Source organism: Strix uralensis, unplaced genomic scaffold, assembly GCF_047716275.1.
Source record: "Strix uralensis isolate ZFMK-TIS-50842 unplaced genomic scaffold, bStrUra1 scaffold_123, whole genome shotgun sequence".
Classification (NCBI taxonomy): domain Eukaryota; kingdom Metazoa; phylum Chordata; class Aves; order Strigiformes; family Strigidae; genus Strix; species Strix uralensis.
Genome location: NW_027436764.1, coordinates 363,506 through 390,786, shown reverse-complemented (window position 1 = coordinate 390,786; position 27,281 = coordinate 363,506). Strand labels below are relative to the sequence as shown.

Sequence of the window (27,281 nt, the reverse complement as noted above, 5' to 3'; positions counted from 1 at the left end):
AATAAATCCCCCAGCTGGGTTGTTTTTTTGGTTTTTTTCTGACTACTCAAAACACTCCACCTGCAACAACAGAAAAACCCCTACATTACATTAAACAGCCATGCACAGGCAAACACGTTTTAAACACACCACACATTCAGCTACCCCACTAACCACCCCCTGCTCTCAAAGCCATCCCAGTACAGGACCACCACGACATGTCCCTCACCCCATGGCTGCATGGCTCCTCGGGAACACTGTTCCCGGAGGCCTCCAAAATCGCCCTGCCTGCAAAAACCCCGGCCCTAGACCTCTCCGTGTCCAAACATTGGCGATGATTGTCGCCTCGCAGAGTGGCCAGGACCGGGGAAAAAAACCCAGCTGGGGGAAAAAAAAAAAGAATTCCCCGGCTGTTTTTGTTTTGTTTTTTTTTTTCCCCCTAACTACTCAAAAAATTCAACTCCACCTGCAAGAAAAAAAAAAACATTAAACACTCATGCACAGGCAGACACATACTAAACACACCACTCATTCAGCTACCCCACTAACCACCCCCTGCTCTCAGGAAACCCACCCGGCCACCTGACCCCCACAACACTTCCTTGACCCACTGCTGTGGCACTCCTTGGAACGTGGTTCCTGAAGGCCTCTAAAAATCACCCTGCCTGCAAACGCCACGGCCTGAGCCTAACCTCCACCCAAACGCTGGCCATGAACATCACCTGACAGAGCGGCCAGGACTAAGCGACAATAAACCAGGTCAGGGAGATAAAGAAATCCCCCTGCTCAAGAGTTTCTTTATTTTTAAAAGACACATTAACTTTCTCTAAATTCAATATACCCTGAAATGAAAAACATCCTCACATACAAGGATAGATGCCTTCCAAAACTAACACTCATTCAGTATCTACTCTATCTAACCATCACCTCCCGGAGTGGCAGATCACCCCAACTGCATCATCATGCACCTCAAGCCATCACAACCACTTCATATGATTCCACACCGCAGGCCCTCATAGTTGGAAGAAGAGGAATATGTTCCCCTCTGTGCACTGCTCCTGGTCCTTCTTTGCTTCATTTTGTACACTCTGGAAAACTTCATGGAAGCATTTGCTTCTGGATTCCCGGTGGCCCTATTGTACCTGCAAAAGACAAAAGAAGGAACTCTAGAGCCTGCTTACCGATAACTACTGCCTATCCCCAAAACCAACCTACACAATCTCCACCCGAACAGGCCACGCTCACCGACAAATCATCATCCCCTTCTGGGACCATTCCACCCCATCCAGAATGGCTACAAACACACAAAGCAGCTCCACCTCAAACACACACGTCTACATGCTCACAAACATGACCTAAGGATGCAAGAGTACCACACAGGGTAGAGTTAATGCCAGACCAAGAGACACAGCCTGACAGTACACACAACGATGCTGAGGTGATGTGACGCAGATGCCTGTCGGGGGAGGCAGCGGGTCTGCCTCTAGTCTAACTGAAGAAGAATTTAACCTTGAAGACATTCCAGTGTATCCATGAGAGGCCAGAAAGTCCCGAGAAGTGCCATGGAAACAAGATTAGAGAACTAAGATGAGAAGAACTGTCCTGACGATTCAGGCGAGAAACTATCACCCAATCGTGAACTGTTAGTTACTAAAGTAAACCAATCCTGTATGAACACCTACTTTGAAGAAGGTTATAAAAAAGCTTGTTTGAGCAATAAAGGGGCTTTTGCAGCCATTTTGGTCGCTTTCACACAATCTGATGTTTGTCGTGTCCGTCTCAACTGCGACAAATGGTGACCCCGACGTGATAAATTAGAGCGGTGTGATAAATTAGAGCGACGTGATAAATTAGAGCGACGTGATTGATTAGAGCAACGTGATTAGAGCAAAGTGGTCATTTAAAGGAGAATTATAACGGCGGCGGGAAGAGCCGCGGAGACGGAGCCCGGTGTAGCTGAGAGCAGAGGGAATCTGCCTGGTCCGGACCTGAATTTCGACACCTAAAAAGGTGAGCCACCGGGAACGGGACTGTAATTATGGGGCAGTCATTAACAAAGGAAGAGGAGACAATTTTGTCTACCTGGAAAGCCCTATTAAAAAGAAAGGGGGTTAAAACCTCAGAACAAAGCCTGAAAAAGATTTTGCTATGGAGTAAGATGCAAGGCTTTGAAGCCACAACAGTTACTGCATTCAGTGTGAGTGCATGGCAAGCAGTAGGATTGAAAATATTGGATGAGGTCTCTAAAGGACAAAAAGAGGCATGTGAGTTGGCAACCACATGGCGCTTATTGAGTGAAACCTTAAAGGAATGGAAGATAGAGCGTGAGGCCTCTGATGGGAAACTAACAGACATTCGACCTGAAGACAATGACGGGGAGGACTGTGGCAAAGGGACAAAGGCAGTGGATACCTCAGCCTCAGGAATAGCAGGCAGGAAACCCCTCACGGGCAAAAGCAGATCGCGCCCTCGCCCACCTCCTCCTCCTCCACCATTAAATATTTTGCGGGGCGATGAGGAGCCCCCCCCACCTAGTGGTGCAGCGGCGGCCCCTAGCGGCGCAGCAGCAGAAGGGGTGATTCCATCAGCCCCCCCCGAGGAGGAAAATAGGGCGGGTAACACAGAGCCAGAGAGCGAGAGCGAAAATGAAAGTGAGGGAGAAGAAGCTTTAACCACGGCTTTACAAACTCTACATATCACAGATAAACCCATGGTGAAGAAAGCCCAGCCATGGACTCTCCCTCCATCCACAGTAACTGTAATTCCAAGGTCCCCTGATCGATTTTGGGAGGGAGTTAGAAAGTATGCTGCTGAGGCTGGCAACTGGGATCTGGTTGAACACCTCAGCCCATACTCTCCAACCCCGGCATGTCCAAAGCCTGTAGATATAGCAGCAGAGGCTTATGGTGCATTCCCTGTTTATAAAGCTGTTGCAGGCACAAATGAGCATGATGAGCACAATCCGATCAGTTGGAAGGTGGTGCAGGATTTGCAGAATAAAGCACAGAAATTTGGAATCAATTCTCCTGAGGTGATGCAACTTATTCGAATAATCAGCACAGATTTGTTGTGTCCATATGATGTTACACATCTCGCACAAGTGCTGTTTCAGCCAGTACAATTACAAGTGTTTCAATCTACTTGGAGGCAGATGGCACGAGCAGCTGCACAAAATAATGCTCGACTGCCACAAGACGATCCGAGGTTAGGACTCGGAGAAGACGCCTTGCTTGGCGAGGGACCATTTAGTAACCCTCAGCTGCAAGCTACGTGGCCTCCGATTGTCCTTGAACAGGCACAACACATAGGGATTACAGCATTAAAGCGAACCATGGAAATGGCAGCTCCAAAACAGAAGTATATTGCTATCCGGCAAGGTCCTAAAGAACCCTTTTTGCAATTTGTAGAAAAAATATCTGCTGCATTGGAGAAACAGGTAGAAGATGAAACGTTAAGACAAATGTTATGCAAACAGCTAGCAAAGGATAATGCTAATGAGGACTGCCAAAAGATAATACAGTCTTTACCAGGAGATCCTTCTATTCCTGACATGGTGGCCGCATGTTCAAAGGTTGGTACAGTGGAACATAAAATGGCGGCTTTAGCTACTGCCATGAACATGCGAAATACAGGAAAATGCTTTGGATGTGGTAAAGACGGTCATATGAAAGTAAATTGCCCGAACAGAAGGTCGGCAGGCAAGCAGCCCATGACTGTCCCACCAGGAACTAATTGCAATAAATGTGGGAAATCGGGACATTTCGCGAAACAATGTCGTTCCAAGTTTCATGCTAACGGGCAACCGATACAGGGAAACCACAAGAAGAGCGCGAGAGGGCGCGCGAGGACATCAAATCCCCTCCAGACAGCAGGTCAAATCCCCTCTGTGAGCAGCTATCAGCCGCAACTACTGGCTCAGCAGGGTTGGATGTATCCACCGCCGACACAATAACTATAGTTACAAAAGACATTGTTAAGGTCCCTCTTGAGGCGAGGGGTCCCATAGGACGAGGACTGAGTGCGTTACTTATAGGAAGATCAAGTAGCACCTTAAACGGATTAATCGTGCATGTGGGAGTCATTGATGCTGACTTTACGGGTCAAATTTGTGCATTAGTTTCGACCCTTTATCCACCTGTTACGATTCCAAAAGGTACTCGTCTTGCTCAACTTGTTCCTTTTTTGAGTTGTGTCCCAAAAGCAGAACAGCGACTGCGAGGTGATGGAGGCTTCGGTTCTACAGGACCCCCTCAAGTGTGCTGGTCTCAGACTGTCTCATCATCTCGACCACATATGACGTGCACGCTGTCAAATCATGGACATTCACCGACTACAGTAAGGCTTGCGGGGCTCCTAGATACGGGCGCCGATGTGACTATTATTTCTAACTATCTGTGGCCATCCACCTGGCCAACAGAGGATGTGGACACAGGGGTAGTGGGGCTGGGAGGCTCCGCACGAGCAAGAACAGCAGCTACGGCAATTCTGATCACCAATCCTGAGGGCCAACAAGCAGTCGTTAAACCATATGTGACAGCAGCTCCCCTCAATCTATGGGGGAGAGATTGCTTGTCACAGTGGGGGGTGAAGATTACTACGGATTTTTAACGGGGGCCACTGTGCTGCAGGGTGTTAGGCAACCCACGCTTGTTTTAACTTGGTTAACGAATAACCCTGTGTGGGTGGATCAGTGGCCCCTACCAATGGAGAAATTAAAGGCCCTGCAAGAATTGGTGGCAGAACAGCTAGCTGCTGGACACATTGAACCCTCTCAGAGCCCCTGGAATACTCCAGTGTTTGTGATAAAAAAGAAATCAGGAAAATGGCGATTTTTGCATGACCTGCGGCAGATCAATGCTGTCATGGCCACGATGGGGGCTCTACAACCAGGCATGCCTTCACCGGCCATGATCCCTCAAGATTGGGAAATCATTGTCATGGATCTCAAGGATTGTTTTTTTACAATACCATTAGCCTTTCAAGACAGAGAAAAATTTGCATTCTCTGTGCCTTCTGTCAATCATGCAGAACCTGCAAAAAGATATCAATGGAAAGTTCTGCCGCAGGGCATGAAAAATTCACCAACAATTTGTCAATGGTTTGTGGCACAAGCTTTGTCACCTGTAAGGGAAAGATTCCCTACCAGTTATTGTTACCATTACATGGATGACATCCTGTTAGCATCAAACAACAAGGAGCAGTTGAATGACATGGAGAATGTGACTAGAAATTCATTACAACACTATGGATTAGTTATCGCCCCTGAAAAGGTGCAGAAAGTAGAACCCTGGAAGTATTTAGGACTAACAGTCACAGGTAGGCAGGTAATGCCTCAACCTGTGAAACTTAACCTTGAAGTTAAAACCCTTAATGATGTACAGAAGTTAATGGGATCTCTGAATTGGATTAGACCCTATCTCGGACTGACCAATTCACAACTGCAACCTTTATTGGAATTATTAAAAAATTCCAATGATCCAACAGAACCCAGAGTATTAACTGAGGAAGCATTAAAGGTAATTCACATGGTGGAACGATCTATACACGAGAAATTTGTTTCTCGAATAGATCTGTCTCAATTGGTGCAACTCTTTGTACTAATTGACAAAACTGTACCATTTGGTGCTTTGGTGCAGTGGAATTCTGAGTGGGATGACCCACTGCACATTCTAGAATGGATGTTTCTGTCATTCCGACCACGAAAAACTGCTCCTGGACTGTTTGAGCTTATTGCTGATGTAATCATAAAAGCCAGAAAACGATGTACAGAACTAACAGGGCGTGACCCAGCTAAGATTGTTTTACCTGTTCAAAATTGGTATTTTGAATGGTGCTTGGCAAATAATTATGAACTACAGGCAGCCATGGCGGGTTTTCAAGGACAGGTGTCATATCACCTGCCGTCACATCCACTACTGAAATTTGCTCGAGAAATACCATTTGGTCAAAAAAATTTAAGCCGCCCAGAACCAGTGAACGGCCCTACTGTTTTTACAGATGGCTCAGGAAAAACAGGTAAAGCAGCAGTAGTATGGTATGAAAACAACAACTGGAACAACAAAGTAGTATATCAAAATGGTTCTCCACAAGTAGTAGAGCTACGTGCAATGGCTGTTGTTTTTTCTATTTTTTCTGTTCCTGTAAATATTGTAACTGACTCAGCATATGTAGCTAACTTAGTTTCTAGACTAGACAAAGTGGTTTTGACCATGTCAGACAATCAATTATTATTTGATGTACTTTTAGAACTCTGGAAAAGTATTCAACTACGGACAGAACCTTATTTTATCATGCACATCCGTAGTCATACCACTTTACCAGGATTTTATACAGAAGGTAATGCCAGAGTGGATGCTCTTGTTTCCGCTATGGCTCTTAATACTGTTCCTAACATAAAGCAACAAGCTGTATTATCACATCAATTTTTTCACCAAGGATATCGAGCTTTACGACGGCAGTTCGGCTTGTCTCATGCGGAAGCTCGGTCTATTGTAGCCGCCTGCCCTGACTGCCAAGGAACTCACACACCAGTGTATTTTGGTACTAACCCCAGAGGTATGCAGGCTTTACAGATTTGGCAAAGTGATGTTACTCACATAAATGAATTTGGCCGACAGAAGTATGTTCATGTTTCCATTGATACTTATTCTCATGCCTTAGTAGCAACAGCACATAACGGGGAGACAGGAAAAGATGTAGTTCGACACTTCCAAAAGGCTTTCTCTATGCTTGGGGTACCACGCCAAATAAAAACGGACAATGGCCCAGCATACATTTCACAGAAGGTTCAAACATTTTTTAATTTGTGGGGTGTTACTCATGTTACAGGAATTCCCCATTCCCCAACAGGACAAGCAATTGTTGAGCGTGCACATAGTACGTTGAAGCGGCAGCTTCAAAAACAAAAAGGGGGAATGATTGGGGAACCACCACAGGCATGTTTAGATAAAGCAGTTTATGTTCTTAACTTTCTCCATTACGGGGATAATTCTTCTTTACCTCCTCTTTTTCAGCATTTCTCTTCTCTTTTTTCAAAACAGGATTTGCAAAAAGACATCAAAGTGCATGTTAGAGATCTAATTACTGGCCAGTGGAGTGGACCATGTGAATTATTAACCTGGGGCAGGGGTTATGCTTGTGTCTCTACAGATGCCGGCCCTCGCTGGGTTCCTGCTCGGTGTGTTCGGCCTGTGCTGGAACCTGCATCAGGCTGAAGGATGGGTAGTTCCACAACCCAAGCAGAATATCTGGGTAACTTTGGCAAATATGACACATCAAGAAACCTTGTGCCTTTCTACTGCGAACCCGGAAAATCCATTCTCCACCTGTTTGGTGGGAGTGCCAGTAGACACATGGCCAATCCCACAAACCCTTCAGGCTTTCTCTCTTTGCAACTCTTCAAAAAATTGTACAGATAATTGGGATGGTGTATATAGTCACCTTCCACAGGTTACGCAAGAACCCCAAGAGCTAGAGTTGCTAGGCTCTGTTATAATGGATGCTTGTGTGTTTTTTAATTACTCCTATAACACCACACGGAGAGGGCAAAATGTGAATGCAACTAATGCTGCTTATCATAATTCAACTGCTTGGTGCAATTATACTTCGACTAACATCTCACGATCTTTTGCTGTTCCTCTTGCATTACCTCCTGGTGTGTTTCTAATCTGTGGAGATTGTGCCTGGGGAGGCGTCCCATCTAAACTGAATGGAGGCCCGTGTAGCCTCGGACGTCTCACGTTATTAACACCAAATGTGTCAATGATTCTGAATATGACTCGAAAACATAAGCGAGTCCCAAGGACCGTTCATCGGTTTGAAAGTTCTTGTCGAGATAACGTTGAATTCTGGAATCCAGGCCAGATCATAACGGCCTCCATATTGGCACCAGGAGTTGGTGTTGCAAATGCCTTAACGACTTTGAATAAGTTGGGATGTTGGCTTAGCAAACAGACTAATGCTACTTCTTTAGCTTTAAGTGGCCTTTTAACTGATGTTGATAGTGTTAGACATGCTACTTTACAGAACAGGGCTGCAATTGACTTTTTGCTTTTAGCGCAAGGACATGGATGTGAAGATTTTGAAGGAATGTGTTGCATGAATTTGTCTGACCACTCAGAATCTATTTTTAAAAGTATACAGCAGCTGAAGGATGGTGTGAGGCGTCTAACAGAAGAGGACGGATTGGATTGGCTTACAAGGATGTTTAAAGGATGGGGACTTTCTGGATGGTTGATATCTCTGGTCAAAACTGTGGGGGTCATGATCTTGGTAATTGTGACTGTGCTTTTGATGTTGCCATGTCTTGTCAGTCTTCTGCAAAGGGCCCTGCAGAAGACTGTTTCTGCAATATTTCTAGCACAAATACAAAAAGGGGGAATTGTCGGGGGAGGCAGCGGGTCTGCCTCTAGTCTAACTGAAGAAGAATTTAACCTTGAAGACATTCCAGTGTATCCATGAGAGGCCAGAAAGTCCCGAGAAGTGCCATGGAAACAAGATTAGAGAACTAAGATAAGAAGAACTGTCCTGACGATTCAGGCGAGAAACTATCACCCAATCGTGAACTGTTAGTTACTAAAGTAAACCAATCCTGTATGAACACCTACTTTGAAGAAGGTTATAAAAAAGCTTGTTTGAGCAATAAAGGGGCTTTTGCAGCCATTTTGGTCGCTTTCACACAATCTGATGTTTGTCGTGTCCGTCTCAACTGCGACAGATGCCCAGGTGTGGCCTGCCATGTGAGAATGCCAGAACGGTGGATGATATATGGGCGATAACACCTCAGTGAGTAATGGAGACAAAACACTGTGAAAGACTAAAGACTACAATGACACAGGTGTGGGAGATACGGACATGCCGACAATCAACATGATTAAGCAATGTCAATTTTATTGCGGTGAAGCAAGCCTTTTATAATGCTAGTGAGAATCACATGATATAATCACATGGTATAATTCTTTCTGACTGGACAGTTAGCTTTGCACAAGCTCCTTAAGCTCTTTCTTCTGATTGGATGAAAACTGCCACATTGACATTGTACAAACTTCCTTCTCTGCCCAAACCCACACCCTGAAGTTGTTTAACTTCCTGTGTTCTTCTTCATTCTTTCCGGGTTATGTCCTTGCCGACGCTGAGGCTTTACCAGTCTTGCTCATATGCAGGATTGCTCACAGGTCCATTTTCTCGCAGGGACTCCTTTAGAATCCCCACATATCCCTCTTTTTGTTTTTAAGCAATCTAAACTCCTTGTAAGCCTTTTTGCAACGATTGTCCAATACAGGTAATTAAGCATGGCAAAATAATAGCAAACACAATAATCACAATAATTACAATGATTCCTCCTTTTAACAATTCTTTTAACCATCCTGTAATTCCCAGGGAGTCAAACCATTCAGATAAGGCATTCCTTCAAGATCTTCACATCCATGCCCTTGTGCTAAAAGCAAAAATCAATGGCAGCTCTATTTTGTAACATAGCATGTCTAACACTATCGGCATCAGTTAAAAGACCACTTAAAGCTAAAGAAGTAGCATTAGTTTGTTTGCTAAGCCAAAACTGCAGTGGATTCGGCCATGTATCCACAGGTATTTCTACCAAGCACGTAGAGAACGGATTTTCAGGGCTTCCGGTGGCGTTTGGTTGTGAGACCACCCATCCTTCACCCTGAGACAGGTTCCAACACAGGCCAAACACCGAGCAGGAACCCAGCGAGAGCTGGCATCTGTGAAAACACAAACATAACCCTCGCTCCAAGTTAATATCTCATTCGGTTTCTGTTTCATCTTTCTTAACTTCCTTTTTCCAGTATCAAAGATTGGGTAAAGACCAAGATCAAAGTGAGAGGAAGACTGAGAAGAAGGATACTTTCATATTGCCTTCTGAAGAAACCAACCTCACACCCAGCTGTTACCTAGATGTGATTTCTATCTTTGTCTCAGGCATTTTCCCCTTTTCGCATTTACCTGACCTTTGGTCATTCTCAGAACATCATCGGTTTGCGAGGAGAGCCCTTCAAACTTCTTTCTGTAGCTCTGGGATCCAGCACTTATCTGGGTGGCACCTGTAACTGTGAATGTAAAAGTGTTTTTCTTCCTTGGAGCTTTTTCTTCATTGTGACTGTCTAGAACACGGGGATGGATCAGACACCTTCCAGGGTGCCTTCGAGCTGAAATGATTCTATCGTTCTAGGAGAAATACAGTCATACAGCTCTCTACCCTACTTTATGGAGAGTATCTTGCATAAACCTCAGGTGGTCATGATGTAATTTTTTTTCTATTTGGAAACCTAATTTTTAATCATTTGAATGGGGACTCTTTAGTCCGAGGAGGAGAAGGCTAAGGGGACACCTCATCACTCTCTACAACTACGTCTTGTAGAGAGGTTGGTGCTGGTCTCTTCTCACAGGTCATTAGCGATAGAACAAGAGGGAATGGCTTTCAAGTGCAACAGGGGAGGTTCAGACTGGACATTAGGACAAAATTTTTCACAGAAAGAGTGGTCAGACGGTGGAATAGGCTGCCCAGGGAGGTGGTGGAGTCACCATCCCTGGATGTGTTTAAGGGTCGTTTGGATGCGATGTTGCGGGATGTGGTGTAGGGGAGAACTTTGCAGAGTAGGCTGAGGGTTGGACTCGATGATCCCAAGGGGTTTTTTCAACCTGAACGATTCTGGGATTCTGTGAAATTTATAGAGGCTATAGTGATTGTAAACATGCATGAAGTTAGGCCTCACTTTCCTTAACTGAGAGAAGAATAGAAAAATCTAGAGTATCTGGTTTAGCTGAGAGTTAGAAAATGTAAAAAAACAGACAAGAAACACCTTTTTGAAATCAAGGACTAAGCGTCTCGCCTCCCCTCTAACTAGACATCGCAGTTTCAAATTGTAGTACCCGATGCCTTGCGGCAACACGGTCTACGTTGTCTGCCTGAGGCAATTTAAAATCGTACTCAGAGGGATACTGTGTCCCGTTAGATAAGGCCTGGCCTAGCCGCTACCTAAGAGCGCAGCGACAGGTTCTCAGGTGAACGTCCTTTTTGTCTGACAGTGGAAATGAGGAATAGAGTTGGCTTCTTTGGGAAAGTCCTGTAAGAGCTCCAATGACCAAAACGGGGTGACTTTTCCATGGACGGGAGGTGCAGGGTGTGCTTGGGCCATAGTCGCAGGCCCATTCAGTGCTGCACAACTTGGGGCTCCCAGCATCTGAATGGTTGTAGGATTATCTACACTGTCCTCCTTTCCTTTTAAATGCGATCTCAGAAAACCAGCACCTGAAGAGATGCTTTACACAATCCGAGTGCCTTTCCAAACTGGGATCATAAAGAACTAGCACCTCCCGATGCAATTTCACCCACCTCCCCACCCCAAAAAGCCACCCCAACAAGCCAAAGCTGAAAGAAAATAATCTTCTAGCATCTTGACATGCCGATATGCCCAGCACAGGATCGGGCTGAGTGAGAGGCCCAGCTCAAGGGAAAGACAGACAAAAGCAGGAGGAGAAGGACACGGCCATGGGGGCAACACTTGGCTGGTCCTGGATTGTTGTGGAACCACAACCTCAGTACATTATCTCCTCCCTCTTCACTGGAGCTTCCTGCAGAGAAATTACAAATCCTGTTCTCTTGAGTCATCAATTGCTCAGTCCAGAAAGTCATAGTTAGTAAGAAATACCTCATCACTGTACAATAAATACATGGGTCAATGAGATATTAGCAGTTCCTGTGAGGTGTGAACTGCTCTTGACTGAAATCAGAGGAACACACAGGGATCGGTGCTTTGTGTAATCAAATCCTTATCTAACATTTCCTTTTCACAGCCTCAACAGCACTAAGATCCATAAAAATATTAAAAACATACGTGTGCTTTATAGATCATGGGTGCATCCCCTACTATGTTTCTTAGTCATCTTCTGTCTGGTTGTCTCTGTCATTAGGGCCCCAAAGGGGAGTCAAAGAAAATTGAGGATATTCTACATTCATGCAGCGGGGCCCTAAAGACTGTATTTCTGTGTTTTCACATACTCCCTGCATGACAAATCCCCCACACTGGTTGAAACTAACACTACTTGAAAATAAGTCCTGAGATAACGAGCCAAAGATCCAAGGCAGAGGGCTACTGAAGGAGAGCTGAACTTGCCTTGGTATTACGTGTGCACATACATCGTCTGCTGCTGAATTGAAAGGCCCAAGGGAAAGAAAGGATTTGTTGCTTTCACCTTACACCTGTTAAAACATACTAATGTTTTTCCAGATGGTACTTCTCAAGATCATCAGACATCTCCTGTAGGTGCATCATATCAGATCTCGAACAGATTAACAGTGGTACCACCTGTATTGTATTAAAAGTTTGCAAAGCTTCCAGCCTGAGATCCAGCATTCCTGAACAAATTTATATGGCTAAATTTAAACCATCAACTCCCAACATCTTAGCAGCACTGATATTTTAATGAAGCTATTTACTAATTAAGGTAGCAAAATCCATCTCAAGTCAACACTCAAATGAGAAAGAAATTGGTTGTAAAATAAAAACTGAGCAAAACTTCTCTGGGAACTTAGAGATTGCTTAAAATAGAAGGATGTTGACAATTTCCTCCTAATGAAGACACTTGCTGATAAAAGCTCCCTTGTAAAGCAAGACGTTATGTAAAGATATATATTTTTTTAAAACAATTGAATCTGTTAATTATTTAACTGTTTCTGCAGTCACTAGGGGTCAGGGCAGCCACAGGAACGGGCTTGAACAAGGCCCTAGAGCAAACCTTCGCTAGCATGTGCTTTATTCCAGCTCTCCAGAGCCAAAGCCTCTCTGCAGTGCTCTGCAACGGCTTTAAATTAAGAAAAAAGGGTGCAGTAGGCTTGTTATGCTTCCTCATGGCCAACTCAGGGGAGAGGAACAACAACTTCTATTCAAAATCGCTAAATAGCTATTTTTTGTCTCTTAAAACACAGTGATGACACAACCCTACTTCTCCATCATCCTACACGGTTTCCAAAAGGCATTTCTGTTCCCTCCTGAACTGCAGAGCCCTCACCACACCTTCTCCTCAGGGAAACAGTCTTTGAAAAGAGGTGTTCCCAGGCAGGGAGTCTCATTTTACCTTTCCAGTCTGGAAATATTTTAGATCATTTTAACTGCCTTTGCTTTTCCCATTCTGTTTTTCTTACAGGTGAAAATAATGATAGAAACATGCTACTGTTGAATGTAGTATTTGAGGCACCTGAGAGTACAACTACTATGCTGCAGAGTAACAGTTCCAGATCTGTGTCTACGTTATCACTTTAGACCCAGCCTTTCTGAGGAACCTTCACTCAGAAGCGACATTCTACCTCAGACCATTACATGATAACAAGATTTGCACAGCACAGTTATGAACCAAGTATTTGGCCAGTAGGTTCTTCCTGCAGGCTTGACTAACTAGGGGTACAGATCACACACCACAGAAACATCTAAATGCCTAATCACATTATTTATGTTTCAAAAAATTAATTTTACTTCCTGGTTTTTTGCCTCAAGAAATTATGAGCAGTGAAAGAAACCCTAAAGCAAAAGCAGACAATTCATAGATACTGCTGCACACGTGGATGCCGCATCGAGGACAATTCTCACAGCAGCAAGATCACTGTAGTTTTGCTGCTAGAAAATCACAGCCCTGAGCTTCAGAACTGAGCTCTTCTCTTACTATGCTCCTCAGGCAGGTGACCTTGAAATACCATAGCCGGGAGGACACATGCAAAAGAAAGGTTAGAGAACGTAGAGCGACACAGCAGAGTCCACTTCATACAGTATGGCACATGTGGAAAGATCTCATGCCTGCTAGAAAGCCCTGCATAAGCCTCAAGTTTATACAAGAATCTGCATTTCAGCAGCATCACACTGAAGTGACAGTTACAGTATACCAACCACCAAAACCTAACTCAAGCTGATGATGATGATTCATGAACAAAAAGTTCTGCTCAACAATACCCACTGCTTTCTAGGATCATTGCAACAAATTGTATTTACCCAGACTGTAGAGCGCATTCAGTGTCATCATCCATATACTTTACGCAACAGTCCCCAGAAACATTAAGAACCTGCTGGTCATCCATCAAGGGAAGGAACCAGGAGTTTAACAAAAAGCATACTTGCACTTATGGGGCTACCTGGCAAATTTACAGGCACACGAAGACCACCATTCTTCCCTCCACTTCCCCCCAACAGTTGTAACTGAACATTTTTTTTTTCCCCACCCAGTTTTCTGTTATCTCAGTTATCTTAAAATGGCACACTATTTTCACAGCCATGTTGAAATGACCAGACTTCTTTTATTTCTCAAGATGTGCATGATTTTAGCTGTGTAACTCTTTCATCTCTTTAAGTGCTGGTCATTTGCTCAGGTGATACAGCAAATCATGTAACACTAAGCATTAAAGAATGACTTTTTGGGCTCACGCTTGTCCCTGGTTTCACACTAGGATTAAATATTCCTGAAGTTTGGCAGATGAGAGCATAATTAAAAGCAACCTTGCAGAAAGTAGTATTATTTCCTAAATACCTGAAATAATTAAATATTCCTGCACAAAATAGCAAAGAACACCGCCTAGAAACTTCTCTTTGAAGAGTAGACTGAGCCATCCCAGAAAGGGGTTACCATATCTAGTTATCATTGATTAAACAAGAACTCCTCAGGGAAAAGAGTGTGCTTCAAAGATGGAAAACTTACCTGGCAACAAATTCCTACTGCACCAATTTTCAATCATCTCAGAAGACAGTAACACAGTACACATGTCAAATCTTCACAGCCATCTTCCCTCTGAGCACCTCCCTTTCATTACATTGCTGCAGACAGCAAGCAAAAGAAAGATCTTTCAGACTAAAATGAAATTTATTAATAGAAAAAGACTAAATATACATTATCTAAGAAGAACCTGGTAGGTGAAAGTACAATAAAGACATAAATGTGACTGCTAGATATACAGTAAGAATTGTGAGCTCCCACAGACTGTGGGCTTATTTGCACAATTGCCATTTTCTTCTTTTCTCACAGCATAAAGAAAACATAAAGAAAAAAAAAAAGAGTAAATTACATTTATACCACCTGGAAACCGTTTGTATTTTAGTAGACGATGTACCTGAGAATAAACCCTGTATTCAGCCGCTCAAAACCTGTCAGTGTTTCCCCACACTCTGGAACACCCATCCCAGGCCATATATTCCTGCAGGCAGCCCCTGAACTGCCTTATTTACAAGCAGTTGCATGAACACCACGCTCATCTTTTCCACTGTTCATTTTTGTTCCTCTCTCGCTCTTGCTTTCTATTCTCTCACTCAAGTTTTACCTGTAGCTGAGAGAATACGTAATAGGTGTGTTAGAACAATTTTAATGTCATTGGAAGCACTTTCATATTTGTATGGGATGTTGATTCTGTCCCATACATTTGTTTGCCAGTCATCAAGGCAAAAATGACTGACTATGCATAATCACATGTACAAACACTGATATGCGAGAAATCCTAAAGGATACTCACATAAACTACAGAATTGTAATAACTTTGTTCTGTAACGCTCCTCATCTTTTCCAAACTTCTCAGCCCATTACTTGTCATTCTCCTATGCTTCATCTTTTCTTTTTCAGGTTGTTATGATAAAGTCAGCATTACTTCCTTGCTTACCTTGCACATGCCAATTCCCTGACTGGGCAACTGTTCAAACAGAAAAGAACAATTATTTATAGTCTACTTTATCAACTACAACAAAGAAGCCCCATGAACAATGCACCAGGCTGAGTACAGGTGCCAAAAATCACAAAGCTCTCTAAAAGAAGATGAGATCTAGCTATGACTGTACTCTTCTTTTACAGCTCCTTTCCAACTACTCTAAATTACATTTTTGCTTCAGAATATGGTGGTAGGCTTTAGTTAATTTTAAGTATTTTTTTCCTCTAAATTTGAAGATATAAATACAGTGGAAAAGACAAAACAGTGTTTATGTCACGCTGTATCTTTCAAAGCTCTCATCCCCTTCTCCATTCTGTAACAGAGTTCATGTATCCCCTGTGAGTTGCCCCTTCATAATTACCCAGGAAGAACAGCACAAATATACAAATATCAGAAGGGAAGCCCAGAATGGAAGCAAGCATAGAGAGAACATCAGGAGAGTTTCTTTAGCTTTCAATTTTTCTCTCCCCATTTCAGTGTAAGGACTATGGGAACACACAGACTATGGCAAAATAGCGACTGTGAACAAACAGCAGCAGAACAAACAGCCTTGTCCTTGCTCAGCTCCCGGAGACAGCGGGTCTCCACAAGAGCACAGCTCCACCCAGACAGCTGTTATCCATGTCTGGATGCACTGCCTAGCCATGCTGCCATCAAAGGAGCAATTATTAAAAGGATCAATGTAATTTACTTGTGTTTTATGTTAGAGCAGAATTATTTATTTTTTGTTTCCCTTCAAACAATGGGCCCTATCAAGAACGGGTTAAAAACAAGCACACCTACACACCCTCCCTAGAGCCCTGCCAGCTAAAGGGGTGAGCCTCTGCCTCCTCAAGCACAGGAGACCAGCTAGATGAAGCTGGCCAGCTGAGGGTTCCCTGCCATGGGCTCAAGTTTACAATTCAAATTGACTATTTTCTGATGGATGTTAAGTTTCCGCATGAAGCTGAACATCATGCTATTGTGTAAAAAGGCGAGAAAAAACTTCAGCAAGGTCTTACTACAAAGCCAATGGATATGAACATTTCTCCCAGCTCTCACACAGAATTGAGGTGTTTCAGCAATTATCAGTATCCATTCCTCTCTTTCGAGTTTCCCTGCAAGCAATAGAACTAGATGCGATCTCTGCAAGAAATGAATGAATTAATGGCAAAGACTCCTCAGCATGATAAGAGATAGTGCATTGAGGGTATTAGGATCAGGCTTTAATGCCCAAAACCAGTCTCACAGCCATGTTCGAGCCATAATGGAACTAGAACAAATAACAGTGCTACACAACATCAACTGTGCAAGGAGTTGGGTCCCCACCCCCACCCAAAATAAAACTTAAGAACAATGCAAAGATTAAACAGGTTAATTCTCTTTCTCTATCAAGAGAAAAGTGTTTATGCTCTCTGTTTAAAGCTATTCATAACAAAGATACAACACATTCATCTGTAGAAGCTTCTATTCAGGTCAGAGAAAACCCTTTTTAAACATCAACAAGTTACACCTCTTCAGCACTTCCTATAAAATAAATATTACCTATAAAATGAAGGTAGTATTGTAAAGAAAAAAAAAAAAAAAAAAGAACTACAGGAGGCATATCCCACTGAATTTGGGTAATACCTTCCTGGCAACTATTTCTGACCCAAGAGACTTCTGAACCAACACCTACCACAAAAGGTTTTTTCCTTCTTCAGGTGTTAGCTAGCAGAGATCACTGTTCTTTTAATTTAAGATTGTTTCTCTAGAACAAGTGCACTTTCCACTCAACTTTCTTCCCCAAAAGGAAACACCTTAATGGTAAACTGCTGTGCAAAGAATATTATGTGTGTAATACCTCTAGAGGGACCAGAGTTCAAATCAAATCTTTACAGAACCAAAATATCTAGGCTGTCTATAGGAGATCAACACTTCAGAGGGACACTCAAACTCACCACCTTAGCTTTCCCCTTGAAGAAACCTGCGATCCATACGCCAGCTGCTTATCCAAACACCAGCACACACAGACCTTGCTAAGCAGACCCTTTGCTTGTGCTTCGCTATCAAGCATCTAAGGTCCTGTCTGCACTTCCACATCAGTGACTATCCCCAACATACTGTCGCTGTGTCTGATGGCTGCTGGTGGAATCAAAGGAGGCTCCTCTTCTGGGGTCAGGGAAGATTGTGGTATGGGCAAAAATGGGTGAAGAGGAAAGGCCACTGGTGGATTTGGACATGGTTGCAACAAATACACAGCACAGTACTTACACAGTTGGAAAAGTAAAAAAGGTTTCAACACCCTCTGCTATCACCTCACTAGTTCCTAGACATTGAAGGCTGCACCCCACTCCCACATGGCAGAATAGCAGAGTCCTTCAGCTGATGGGCTCAGGTAAGCCAAGCAGAGAACACCTAGAAATAACACTGCCAAGTGATGAGGACTGGTTGTAAATTCAAACACCATTTTGATTCATTAATCTCCAACAGCTAAAGACAAACCTAAAGCAAAATCAACATGACTGTAGACTAAGCACTCATACTGGGGCTATTTTTCAGCCTGCTGAGAGAAAATGAGCTGATCAGAGACACACTTCATTGAGAGCAGCCACATTAGTGCTGCTTCAGCAAGCCTGCAGTTAGTTCCCATTAACTGACCTGTTTCAGAAGCTGGTAACACCATAATTAACCTTTGCTTCAATTTGAGGTGAAACCTGTCCACCTCCTGATGATACCGCACCTGCCCTACAAGCCAGTGCAAGTTTATCTCTAGTCTTTTGGTGGCAGTGTCCTGGTGATGAGCTGTGACTCATTTCCCATTAAGGGGCACAAACATTCAAGACTTCCCTGGGAAAGCAGCAGAGCAGAAGTACTGTTTTGCTGGCTCAACGGACAGTGGCCAGTTGAAATCCTACCAGGTGATTGCAGGGAAGCCAGGAGCCCACTACAACTGGCAGCACCAGGAGCTAAGAGCCATCAGCAGCGAGCCAGCCGAGAAAGACACAGATCAACACCACAGTGCCAGAGTCATGCCCACCAAGGCAAGCTTAGTGCTTCAGCAGCAACAGTCTGGACCAACTGAAAATATGAATGGTTTATGCATTCACATTTCAGAGTAGCTTGTTAGGTTACAAATACCAACATTCTATAGAATTATGTCCCTTAAGTAAATCGATGAGATTCAGAGATAAAGGAAAAACACAAAACCACAAACAACCAACTAAAAAAACCCTTCAACCACTATTTGGTTAAATCCATCCATCTGAAATCTGTCTTCAGCAGCCCCACCTTCTACTGTTCACTGTTATCTCTTACCATATACCTGCCCACATAATGCGATGTATCAGTAAATCTTGAGAACATTTACTACAAAATGCAGCTTTCCAGTATTGAATTTCATGTTATTGTTAGCTGATATTCTTCAGGGCCTACATGCATATATACAACTTATTGCTGACAAAAATCTCTCTCTAGTGAAATAGTGTACATTACACAGATAAGATCCTCCACATTTGTAAGAAAAATCCAAAGTTTGATGAAAATAATTTTGATAAGTTTTTCTCTGTTCTGGGGATAATATTTGAGTATCACACCTATATTTTCTCTGTAGCAGTTTCACCTTTCAGTAGATTTTGTATGTTGATGCAGAAAGGTTCAGGTACAATAGTTGGTACATAACTTTTCATGCATATACAAAAAGTTCCTCAAAACTGCCTTCAAAAATCTGTTTAAAGTTTCACTCTCCTTTAATCATTACATTTTAATATTCTAACATTCTAACAAGAGTCATGAAGCACTTTGCCAAATAAAATACAATAAAAATCCTTCTGGATGAAGTTTTTAATAGCTTGCAAGACATAATTCATCTGAGAAAAAGCTACACGGTAAGAAAACGACAGACTAAAATATCACACTTTTTCCATTCACATAGGCACATTGCTTATTGTTAGCATTGTTGTATGACTCCAGCAACACACTTCCTCATAAATATCAGCCCCTCAGAGACACCCCACTTAGTAAAAGAACTCTCTCAAACAAACACAGACAGACAACCAACAGTGCCAGAAGGTCAGCCGACAGATGGGACAGGTGTTAAAGCCCAGATCTGAACGTATAATCTTCCCCATACCCCTAAGATACAGAGTTCAGCCTGTGACACAGATCATGAAAATATTTAACTGTGGTAATATTAATGTGCATCCCTCTATGGATAAGACCTGATCCTATAAAGCTGATAGTTGTATTCTCCCCATCAGAAAACCTCCAAGCTATCTCGCCAATATAGAAACTCGAAGTACTTCACTAGAATCCGCATTCATCTACGCGGTTACGGGTATGCCTGTGTACAACTCTGACAGGCAGACATGCACACCCAGCTGTACACATTTCACAATGCAGAAGGAGAATAAAAGCAGAGAAACTGTAGACAGATTGTAAACTTTCTTAAACCAACTGATATACTGGAAAAGGATGCAAGTTCTTGGGTACATTGTAAACCAATCTAAATCCAGACTGCTGTCTGTCATCCCACCTCTCCCCTCCACAGCTGTGGCTCTGCTTCTCCCCTGCACCCCCAGCAGTGTTCAGGAGCCTGCACATATTCCAACAGTCAGGAAACCCATCTAGCTCAACACCAATTCAGCACAGACTCTGAGCGAAAGGAGAAAGTCACCTCAGCCTGGGTTAGACCGGTTTAATTGCCACAGAACTACTCTATGAAAATACAGTTTAAGTAAGCGAGAAGGATCTGATCTGTATAAGGTACAGGATTTACCTCGGGGATATTGAAAGAAATCATCTCATCCTCTTCTCTCCTCACAACATGTTCTTTCTTCTTCCCTTGGGTCAGTATTTCTGACCACAGCTACATGATCAGACACTTGAACTGACTTATCGAGCCAAAACTTGACACAGCAAAGAAATTTAAAAGATTAGCCTAAACAACTTACAGGAATTGTGCACTGAGCAGAAAGTTAGCCCACTTTGAATAGACAAGAAGAGTTTGTAAGGGGTGAAAAATAAGACAAGATTGTCACCTTCTACTGAAAAGGGACAGGCATTTACAAGCAAATATCCCCTGTGGAATACAGGGGCAGCAGCTGAAAAGGGGTAAAAAATGACAGCAAAGCCTACAGCGAGTACAAAAACAACTTTTTAGCCAAGAATAAGCATTCAGACTGTTGAATTTTGTAAGTTTATCAAACACAAGCTCTCCCAGAAGTGTTTTCTAAAACACATCACCCTACCATTAACTCTACAGACAAGATTAAAATACAAGATGCACAGACTATAACACAAGAAAACACACAGCCTATGTATTTATAAAGCCCATCTCCATAAAATCAGTGATACCCTCTAACAGACTAGAAGTACTCAGGTATCACCTCATTTATATTACAGAGAATATTTATTCCTTTAGAACATACCAGCAATTTATAAAGCTAAGCAAACAAACCCAAAACACCCCCCCACCCTATATGACTCTAAGAACACAGATTTCACTTTTTCAATATGCTATCCGGATAACACATATGCACATCAAAAAAAGAGCCCCAACTAACAATATTTAATTGGTTATTGGGCTTTTCTATAACCCAGGCACTACACAGAACTGTTTTAAAGTTAACAGAATACACACAGCAAAGGAAAGCATTACCTTGAAACAAACTCTTCTCACATTCTACACATTCTGAAACATAATCGGCTTTAATCACTGCTACACATAATACTATGGAAATGATGTAGGTGAAATGCAAGTCACATCTTAGAAAGAATTTTATGTAAATAGCTAGCAAAAACCAAAAGAACCTTGTTTTCTAGGAAAACATATTACTCACAGAGTGGCCATCCCAATCTGTCTTCTCAGTTCTCTCCTTCAAGAAACACTCTCAAATAAAGAAGGTAATGTGAAGAATATGGTGGTGATTCGTGTTAAAAATATGGTGACTTTGTTGGTGTTTGCCATGTACATAAGTTAAAGGAGATTTATCATGGCTTTATGGTTAAAAGGGGTTTGGAGGTTTTTTTTCCTCAGTGACTGTTGTTAAGCAGGTGGAAAATTACTGGCAGGACCCCCGTCAGAAGACCCCAGCAACACCGGACTGCGCAGGTGAAAAATGATTGGAGGAACCCCTGCCAGGAACCCCAGCAACATCAGAAAGCCCGGGAAAGTTTAGGGGGCTCTGCTGATTGGAGGAATCCCTGCCAGGAGCCCCAGCAACACCAGAAAGCCCGGGAAAGTTTAAGGGACCCCGCTGCGCATGTGAAGATGGGACTATGAAAGGGAGTGACGCAGCACTACCTGGTGCTCGTCGGTGGGGAGCAGAAAGCCCCCCCTGCCCCCCGGCGTGCCACACTTTTTTTTACTTGTTCGTATTGCAAATAAATTTATAAAAGATATTTGCAGCTCTGCCTCTGCATTTATAACAATAATATCGGAAACTAGAATTCATAAACTCGAGCAAAAGTTCAACAGTGTTTCTGCTGAACTACTGCTCTCATAGCACTTCAGAACTGTCTCTTCTCCAGACAAAAAATACTCTTTTTTCTCTATTTGAGCTCTAGTCACTATAAGAACTCACGACCTGACCATCTCGCTTCAACCATCAGTAACAGCCCTTGTTTCTCAGGCACCCCCACCCTTTTCAATAGTTTAGGTGATTGAAGCAATCAAGATAAGCTTGATTACTCTTCATTTCCATTTAACATTAGAATTGCACCTGAGGAAAACCTTCCTGCTTGAAGAGCTGTTTTCTCCTGAAAGTTGTAGGTGATTTAAAGAAAGGTATCACCTCTCCATGAAAAAACTTTCATCCCATCTGTAGGCAAATACAGCTAGCCTTGCAATACCAAAGCATGCAGCAGAAACAGATTTTTTAAAAAATTGGCTAATTAGCCATCTAAACTTGGAAAAAAATAAAGGCCGGTATTTTCCTCACATCAAATAGATGGTTATCAACCTGAGAGAAAAGCACAGAAGCAGCATACAAACAACAGTTTTCCTGATTCTAGGATCACAGCAGTGCTGTGAGGATCATAAAGTGTTAAAAGCCACATGAACTTCTGCAAATAACAAGAGCATGACCAGAGGTTTAAAAAAAACTCTCAACAAATCTGCTTGAAAACTTTTTTTCTTCTTTTTTGGCTTTACCACCACAACCTCCTAGAGAAGCATCTGATTTTCAGACTTTGAAATGTTAGCACAAGTACTGTCACGCATATTCAACAAATAAATAAAGTCACTTTTAAACTTCCATAGTATGAAGGTATTTGATTAGGTTAGATAAGACTGTCCTGCTAAAAGTACCTTTGTGTCTGAACAGCAAACGTTGGTTTTCTGAGTTTGTTGAAGCTTCAGGACAAAAGTTCAGTTTGTGTTCCTTCAAAGTATCTTGCAAGAGAAAAATCTATTTTCCTTCAACAAAGGCAATACAGACAGACAACCCAGAAAAGTACAGAAATGATGTACATGCTAATCTCAGAGAAAGGCTCTGATATTACAAGACATCAAGACAGTTGGGAAGCAAGCTTTTTTCCAAAGATGTATTCAACTTTACAAAAGCATTATGGTTTTACCTTAAACTTTCTGCATCTGGGATGTTAGCGGGGCACTGCCATCTAAACGCCACGGTGCAGAGTAGCCTCAGGGTCTTTCGGTAGCTTTAGGACCTGGCTTGTGATAGACTCTGTTGGCCCAAAATCCACATGGCAGTGAGCTGTGGTGAGTGCTCGAATCCATCTGCCGCCATTAACCGCGTGTGCGAAGGGCTCCCAGTACCAGCTGAAGTCACAGAATCGTCCAGGTTGGAAAAAACCTTGAAGATCACCCAGTCCCACCATTAGTCAAGCGACACTTGGCCGGCTCCTCACTACCTGGGTGAGAACGAGCTGACGGGAGGGTGATGGGCTCTTCTCCTCGCCCTGTGCCCGGGAACGTCCCCCGGCTGGAGCAGGGACAGGGCTGCCGGTGGGGCCACCTTTGGCGGGCCCTGCCCACGGGCAGCTCGGCCCGGCCCCGCTGCAAGGGCTCCCTCAGCGCCGGGCTCCCCGCGCCGAGGGCCCGGCGGGGCAGCGGCCGCCCGAGGAGCGTTTCCCACAGCTCCCGAGCTGGCCCTGGGGGGAACCCGCCCCCCGCCGGGGAAAGCTCCTCTCCAGAACTGCCCGGCCTCTGCCAGGGGCAGGCAGGGAGCGGGCGCGGCTGGAGGCTCTGGGGCTCAGCCCCGGGGGTCGCAGCCCCTGGTTTTGGGGTGGTTCTGGGGGCGGCTCTGTGCTGGGCTCTGCGCTGGGGTGTCCCGGCACCCTCCCAGCGGCCTGGCTGGCTGCAGGCTGCCGCCGGCTGAGGCTCTACCCTGGGATGAGGGTGGGTATCCAGCTTAAATGGGGGGGAGGGGGAAATGTGGCTTTCTCTGAATGTTCCTGATCAGGTTACTGTGCGAGGGATAATTTTGTAAGGTCTCTCTCAAAACCCCCAGTTTTTTTCCTGAGAAGTGAAGATTGGCAGTTGGAAATAGATGCTGAAAGACTTCTAAAAGTGGCTGAACTGCTGGGCCAGTTTTGCTGGGCTGTCTAAGCAAAGTGAAGTTCACGTCCTTTCCCCCTTCCAGCCTGTGTATCCTGACCCTGCGGCAGTAAATCGATGGGCAGTCACACAAATGTTCTTCCCCAGTACCTGCTCTGCCCGTGCGGTGACACCGATGGGCAATCTTTAGTTTGCAGGTCAGGCGGCATTTGATTCCGTGTGCTTGTTTATCACTGCCCTGGAGTCGTTCAGGGGAGAGCTGGTGACTGAGTGTGAAGTGCTAGTTCGTACTTATTGTGGACCTTGAAATGTTTTTTCAGTAGCAGTCTAGCTGCTGTCTAGCAGTTCCTGTCTCCTTGGTGAATTCTGTTCCAGGTTCCTTGTTTTCATGATGCCTGGGTCAATCCCAGTGTTTCTCTATCCTGCTGCATTGAGACAGGGAATGCAAACAAATTGTAGTTAGACGGCACAAGACAGAGGGACTCGTGCAGAGGCAGGGAGGGCTACGTGCAGAGACATACCAGGTGCTGATAGTGTTGCTAGGCTACTATCTCCTGGTCCGGGCAGAAGCCTTGAAGATGTGTGGGTCAGCAGCAAGATTACCCTGGATTCCGGTGCAAACTGGCCTGGCAGTTTGGCCAGGGAACAGGGAATGACTGAGGCTGCGCAGAACGACTGGGTGAAAAGTTCACCAGCGAGGAAGAGGAGATACTTCATCTATACGACCCCCGCCCAGGAATTTACGACCACTGCCCAGGACTTGAGGAGCTCAATGCGCAGGCGCAAGGGGAGGAGACCTAATTACCATGAGAAGCAAGGGGAGGCGGTGATAGGCTATGAATATGTATAGGCGTCTTATGAATATACAATACTTTGTACCATAAAAGCAAGGGAATAACTACAGAAAGGCGCGCATGCTTGTGGAGGAGCGATCCCCCATGCGCCCAGCGCTGAATAAACATACCTGCTTTACAACCCCAAAGTTGTAAAGTTCTTTTTTCTGCAAGTCAGCATTAACTTCTATAGTCACTTTCTTTGGGTGGAAGAGTCAGGACGATTCCACTGTAAAAATATGCAGATGGGGTCAGAGTTGGGCTTTGCTAAGGTTTGCACAGAAAATGGGTTGTATTGCCCATTCCTCTTAGTTCATTTGTATGGTTGAAGCATAATTCTTCATCGAAGCCAAAGCAGGAGATTGCTTTGAAATGTTTCTTATGCCAGCAGATCTTTGACCAACAAACCAAGAATCACCAGCTTGTATCGATATTAAAACCCTTCACAGCTGTATGGGGGGGGGGGGGGGGGGTAGCAGGGGAGGGGCTCCTGTGAGTGACTCTTTATCAGGGAGTGTAGTGATAGGATGAGGGGTGAGAGTTTTAAACTGAAAGAGGGCAGATTTAGGTTAGATGTAAGAAAGAAATTCTTCCCTGTGAGGGTGGTGAGACACTGGCACAGGTTGCCCAGAGAAGCTGTGGCTGCCCCCTCCCTGGAAGGGTTCAAGGCCAGGTTGGACGGGGCTTTGGGCAACCTGGGCTAGTGCAAGGTGTCCGTGCCCATGGCAGGGGGTTGGAACTAGATGATCTTTAAGGTCCATTCCAGCCCAAACCATTCTATGATTCTGTGACTAACCCATCTAATATTTGAGGCTGGCTGACTGTGAAGTAGAAAAAGAGCCAGTTTGAATAATGGCATCATTAATCCCTTTAGCCTTAGGGTCTGACAAGCGTGATGAGTTGTACAGACCTTTTAATGCGTCTTCCCCCTTTTGCTACTGGTGTTTCTGTAGAGACCCTTGATCGTTAAGTACAGTGCTTCCCTCCTGTCCCGCTCCTTTCTCTCTCCTGGTTTCAGCTGGTAATGCAAAGTAGGGTTTCTTCTCCATTTTTCCCTTTCTAAAGCAAGGGTTCTGTGGTGTAAAGAAAATGTGAATGCTGCCTTTAATTTAATGTTGTCCTGCCATGTCAGCCCTGTGCTGCTTCTGATTGCAAATAAGTCTAAACACGCAGGGCAAGCAGAGGGTTGCAGGCACAAATTATGCCTTGCTATAATTGGAGTTACGGGGGCTCCAAACCCAGGTGCCTGGTGTCCTGCTCAGCCTAACTGGGCAGTGAGCTGGCTAAGCCAGGTTTGAGCACCCTCTGCATACGAAGCTTAACTTCTGCTGCTTTATATGCTGATGTACATCTCTTGGGTTTAGACCAAACAGATGTATGTACAGCTAAGCCTCTGAACTCTAAAAATTGAACACTGTGTTAAGTGCATGAGGCTCTCCTAGCAAAATTAGGTGCAGATTGGTTGATATTTTCATTCATACTCTCTTCCATAAACAAAAACAAGGCAATGCTGGATTTACTGCATCAGCTCTTTAACAGATCACTTTGTTATATGTCCTTCCTCTACAACCAACTGCAATGCCCTTCCAGAATCAGAAGCACAGCAAATACATTTAACTAAAAGAAGCCAGCGTTAAATGGTCTTATTTAATGTTAGCAGGAAGCTGATGGGAATATCCTTAAATCAAAACTGATATGAAACCAAAATGTGTCCAAAACTTCTGCTGTGTGTAGCGTCACCCTTAGTGGATTTCAAACCTTTTCATTTCCTGGTGATCGGTTCTAACTGTCTAGAGCAATGCAAGTAAGTTGGTAGCAACTTAGATGTTTTCTTACATCCACAGATATTTTTGAAAAAGTGGTTGTGACTTCTAAGTTAGGTCAAGTTATCTAAAAATCATAAGCAGGACAATTTTTTTCTCATTTATATTAATGCTGGGTAAAACAACAGACATTGATTTGGAAACCTGTAAACTGAAGGATGTTTTCCAGTAAGGTTGTGGGTTTTTTTCTTCTGTGAAGTCTTCAGTATTTTATTTTCTCCCACAGTAATTCTAAGCTGCAGAACCAGCCTCAAAGGCATTATGGAATTACTTCTCCGATTAGCTTGGCTCCTCCTAAGGCTATAGACTGCATCCATACTCAGAAGCTGGTTGAAGCGATGAAGCCATCTGGGGTATTGAAAGATGGGGAAGAACTGAATCACAGGTATAACAAGGCTGTCACATTTGTTAACCTCTTGGGTTTTTAGGGCAAGCTTAATATGAGTTTTCTTTACAAGCTGGTTGTTCTTGGT

At 43.8% G+C, this 27,281-nt stretch overlaps 1 protein-coding gene and 1 long non-coding RNA gene across 2 annotated transcripts; one reads left to right on the top strand and one right to left on the bottom strand.

The window, feature by feature from the left end:
- Window positions 1-2,922: 2,922 nt before the first annotated feature.
- LOC141938505 (syncytin-2-like) lies at window positions 2,923-8,589 on the top strand. The gene is made up of 2 exons (XM_074857353.1): window positions 2,923-4,314; window positions 7,129-8,589. The coding sequence occupies exons 1-2, from the start codon at window positions 4,273-4,275 to the stop codon at window positions 8,437-8,439; spliced, it is 1,353 nt and encodes a 450-aa protein (XP_074713454.1). The 5' UTR covers window positions 2,923-4,272; the 3' UTR covers window positions 8,440-8,589.
- Window positions 8,590-8,848: 259 nt separating this feature from the next.
- LOC141938503 (uncharacterized) lies at window positions 8,849-23,262 on the bottom strand. Its single transcript, XR_012627314.1, has 3 exons — window positions 23,210-23,262; window positions 14,680-14,795; window positions 8,849-10,046 (listed from the first exon to the last, which is right to left on the bottom strand). It is a non-coding gene; the product is annotated as an uncharacterized LOC141938503 (long non-coding RNA).
- Between the last annotated feature and the right edge of the window lie 4,019 nt (window positions 23,263-27,281).

Coding starts and splice junctions, on each gene's coding strand:
- LOC141938505 (XM_074857353.1), top strand. CDS start 4,273: ATGACGTGCACGCTGTCAAATCATGGACATTCACCGACTACA. Junction 4,315..7,128: donor ATGGACATTCACCGACTACA/GTAAGGCTTGCG, acceptor GTGTCTCTACAG/ATGCCGGCCCTCGCTGGGTT.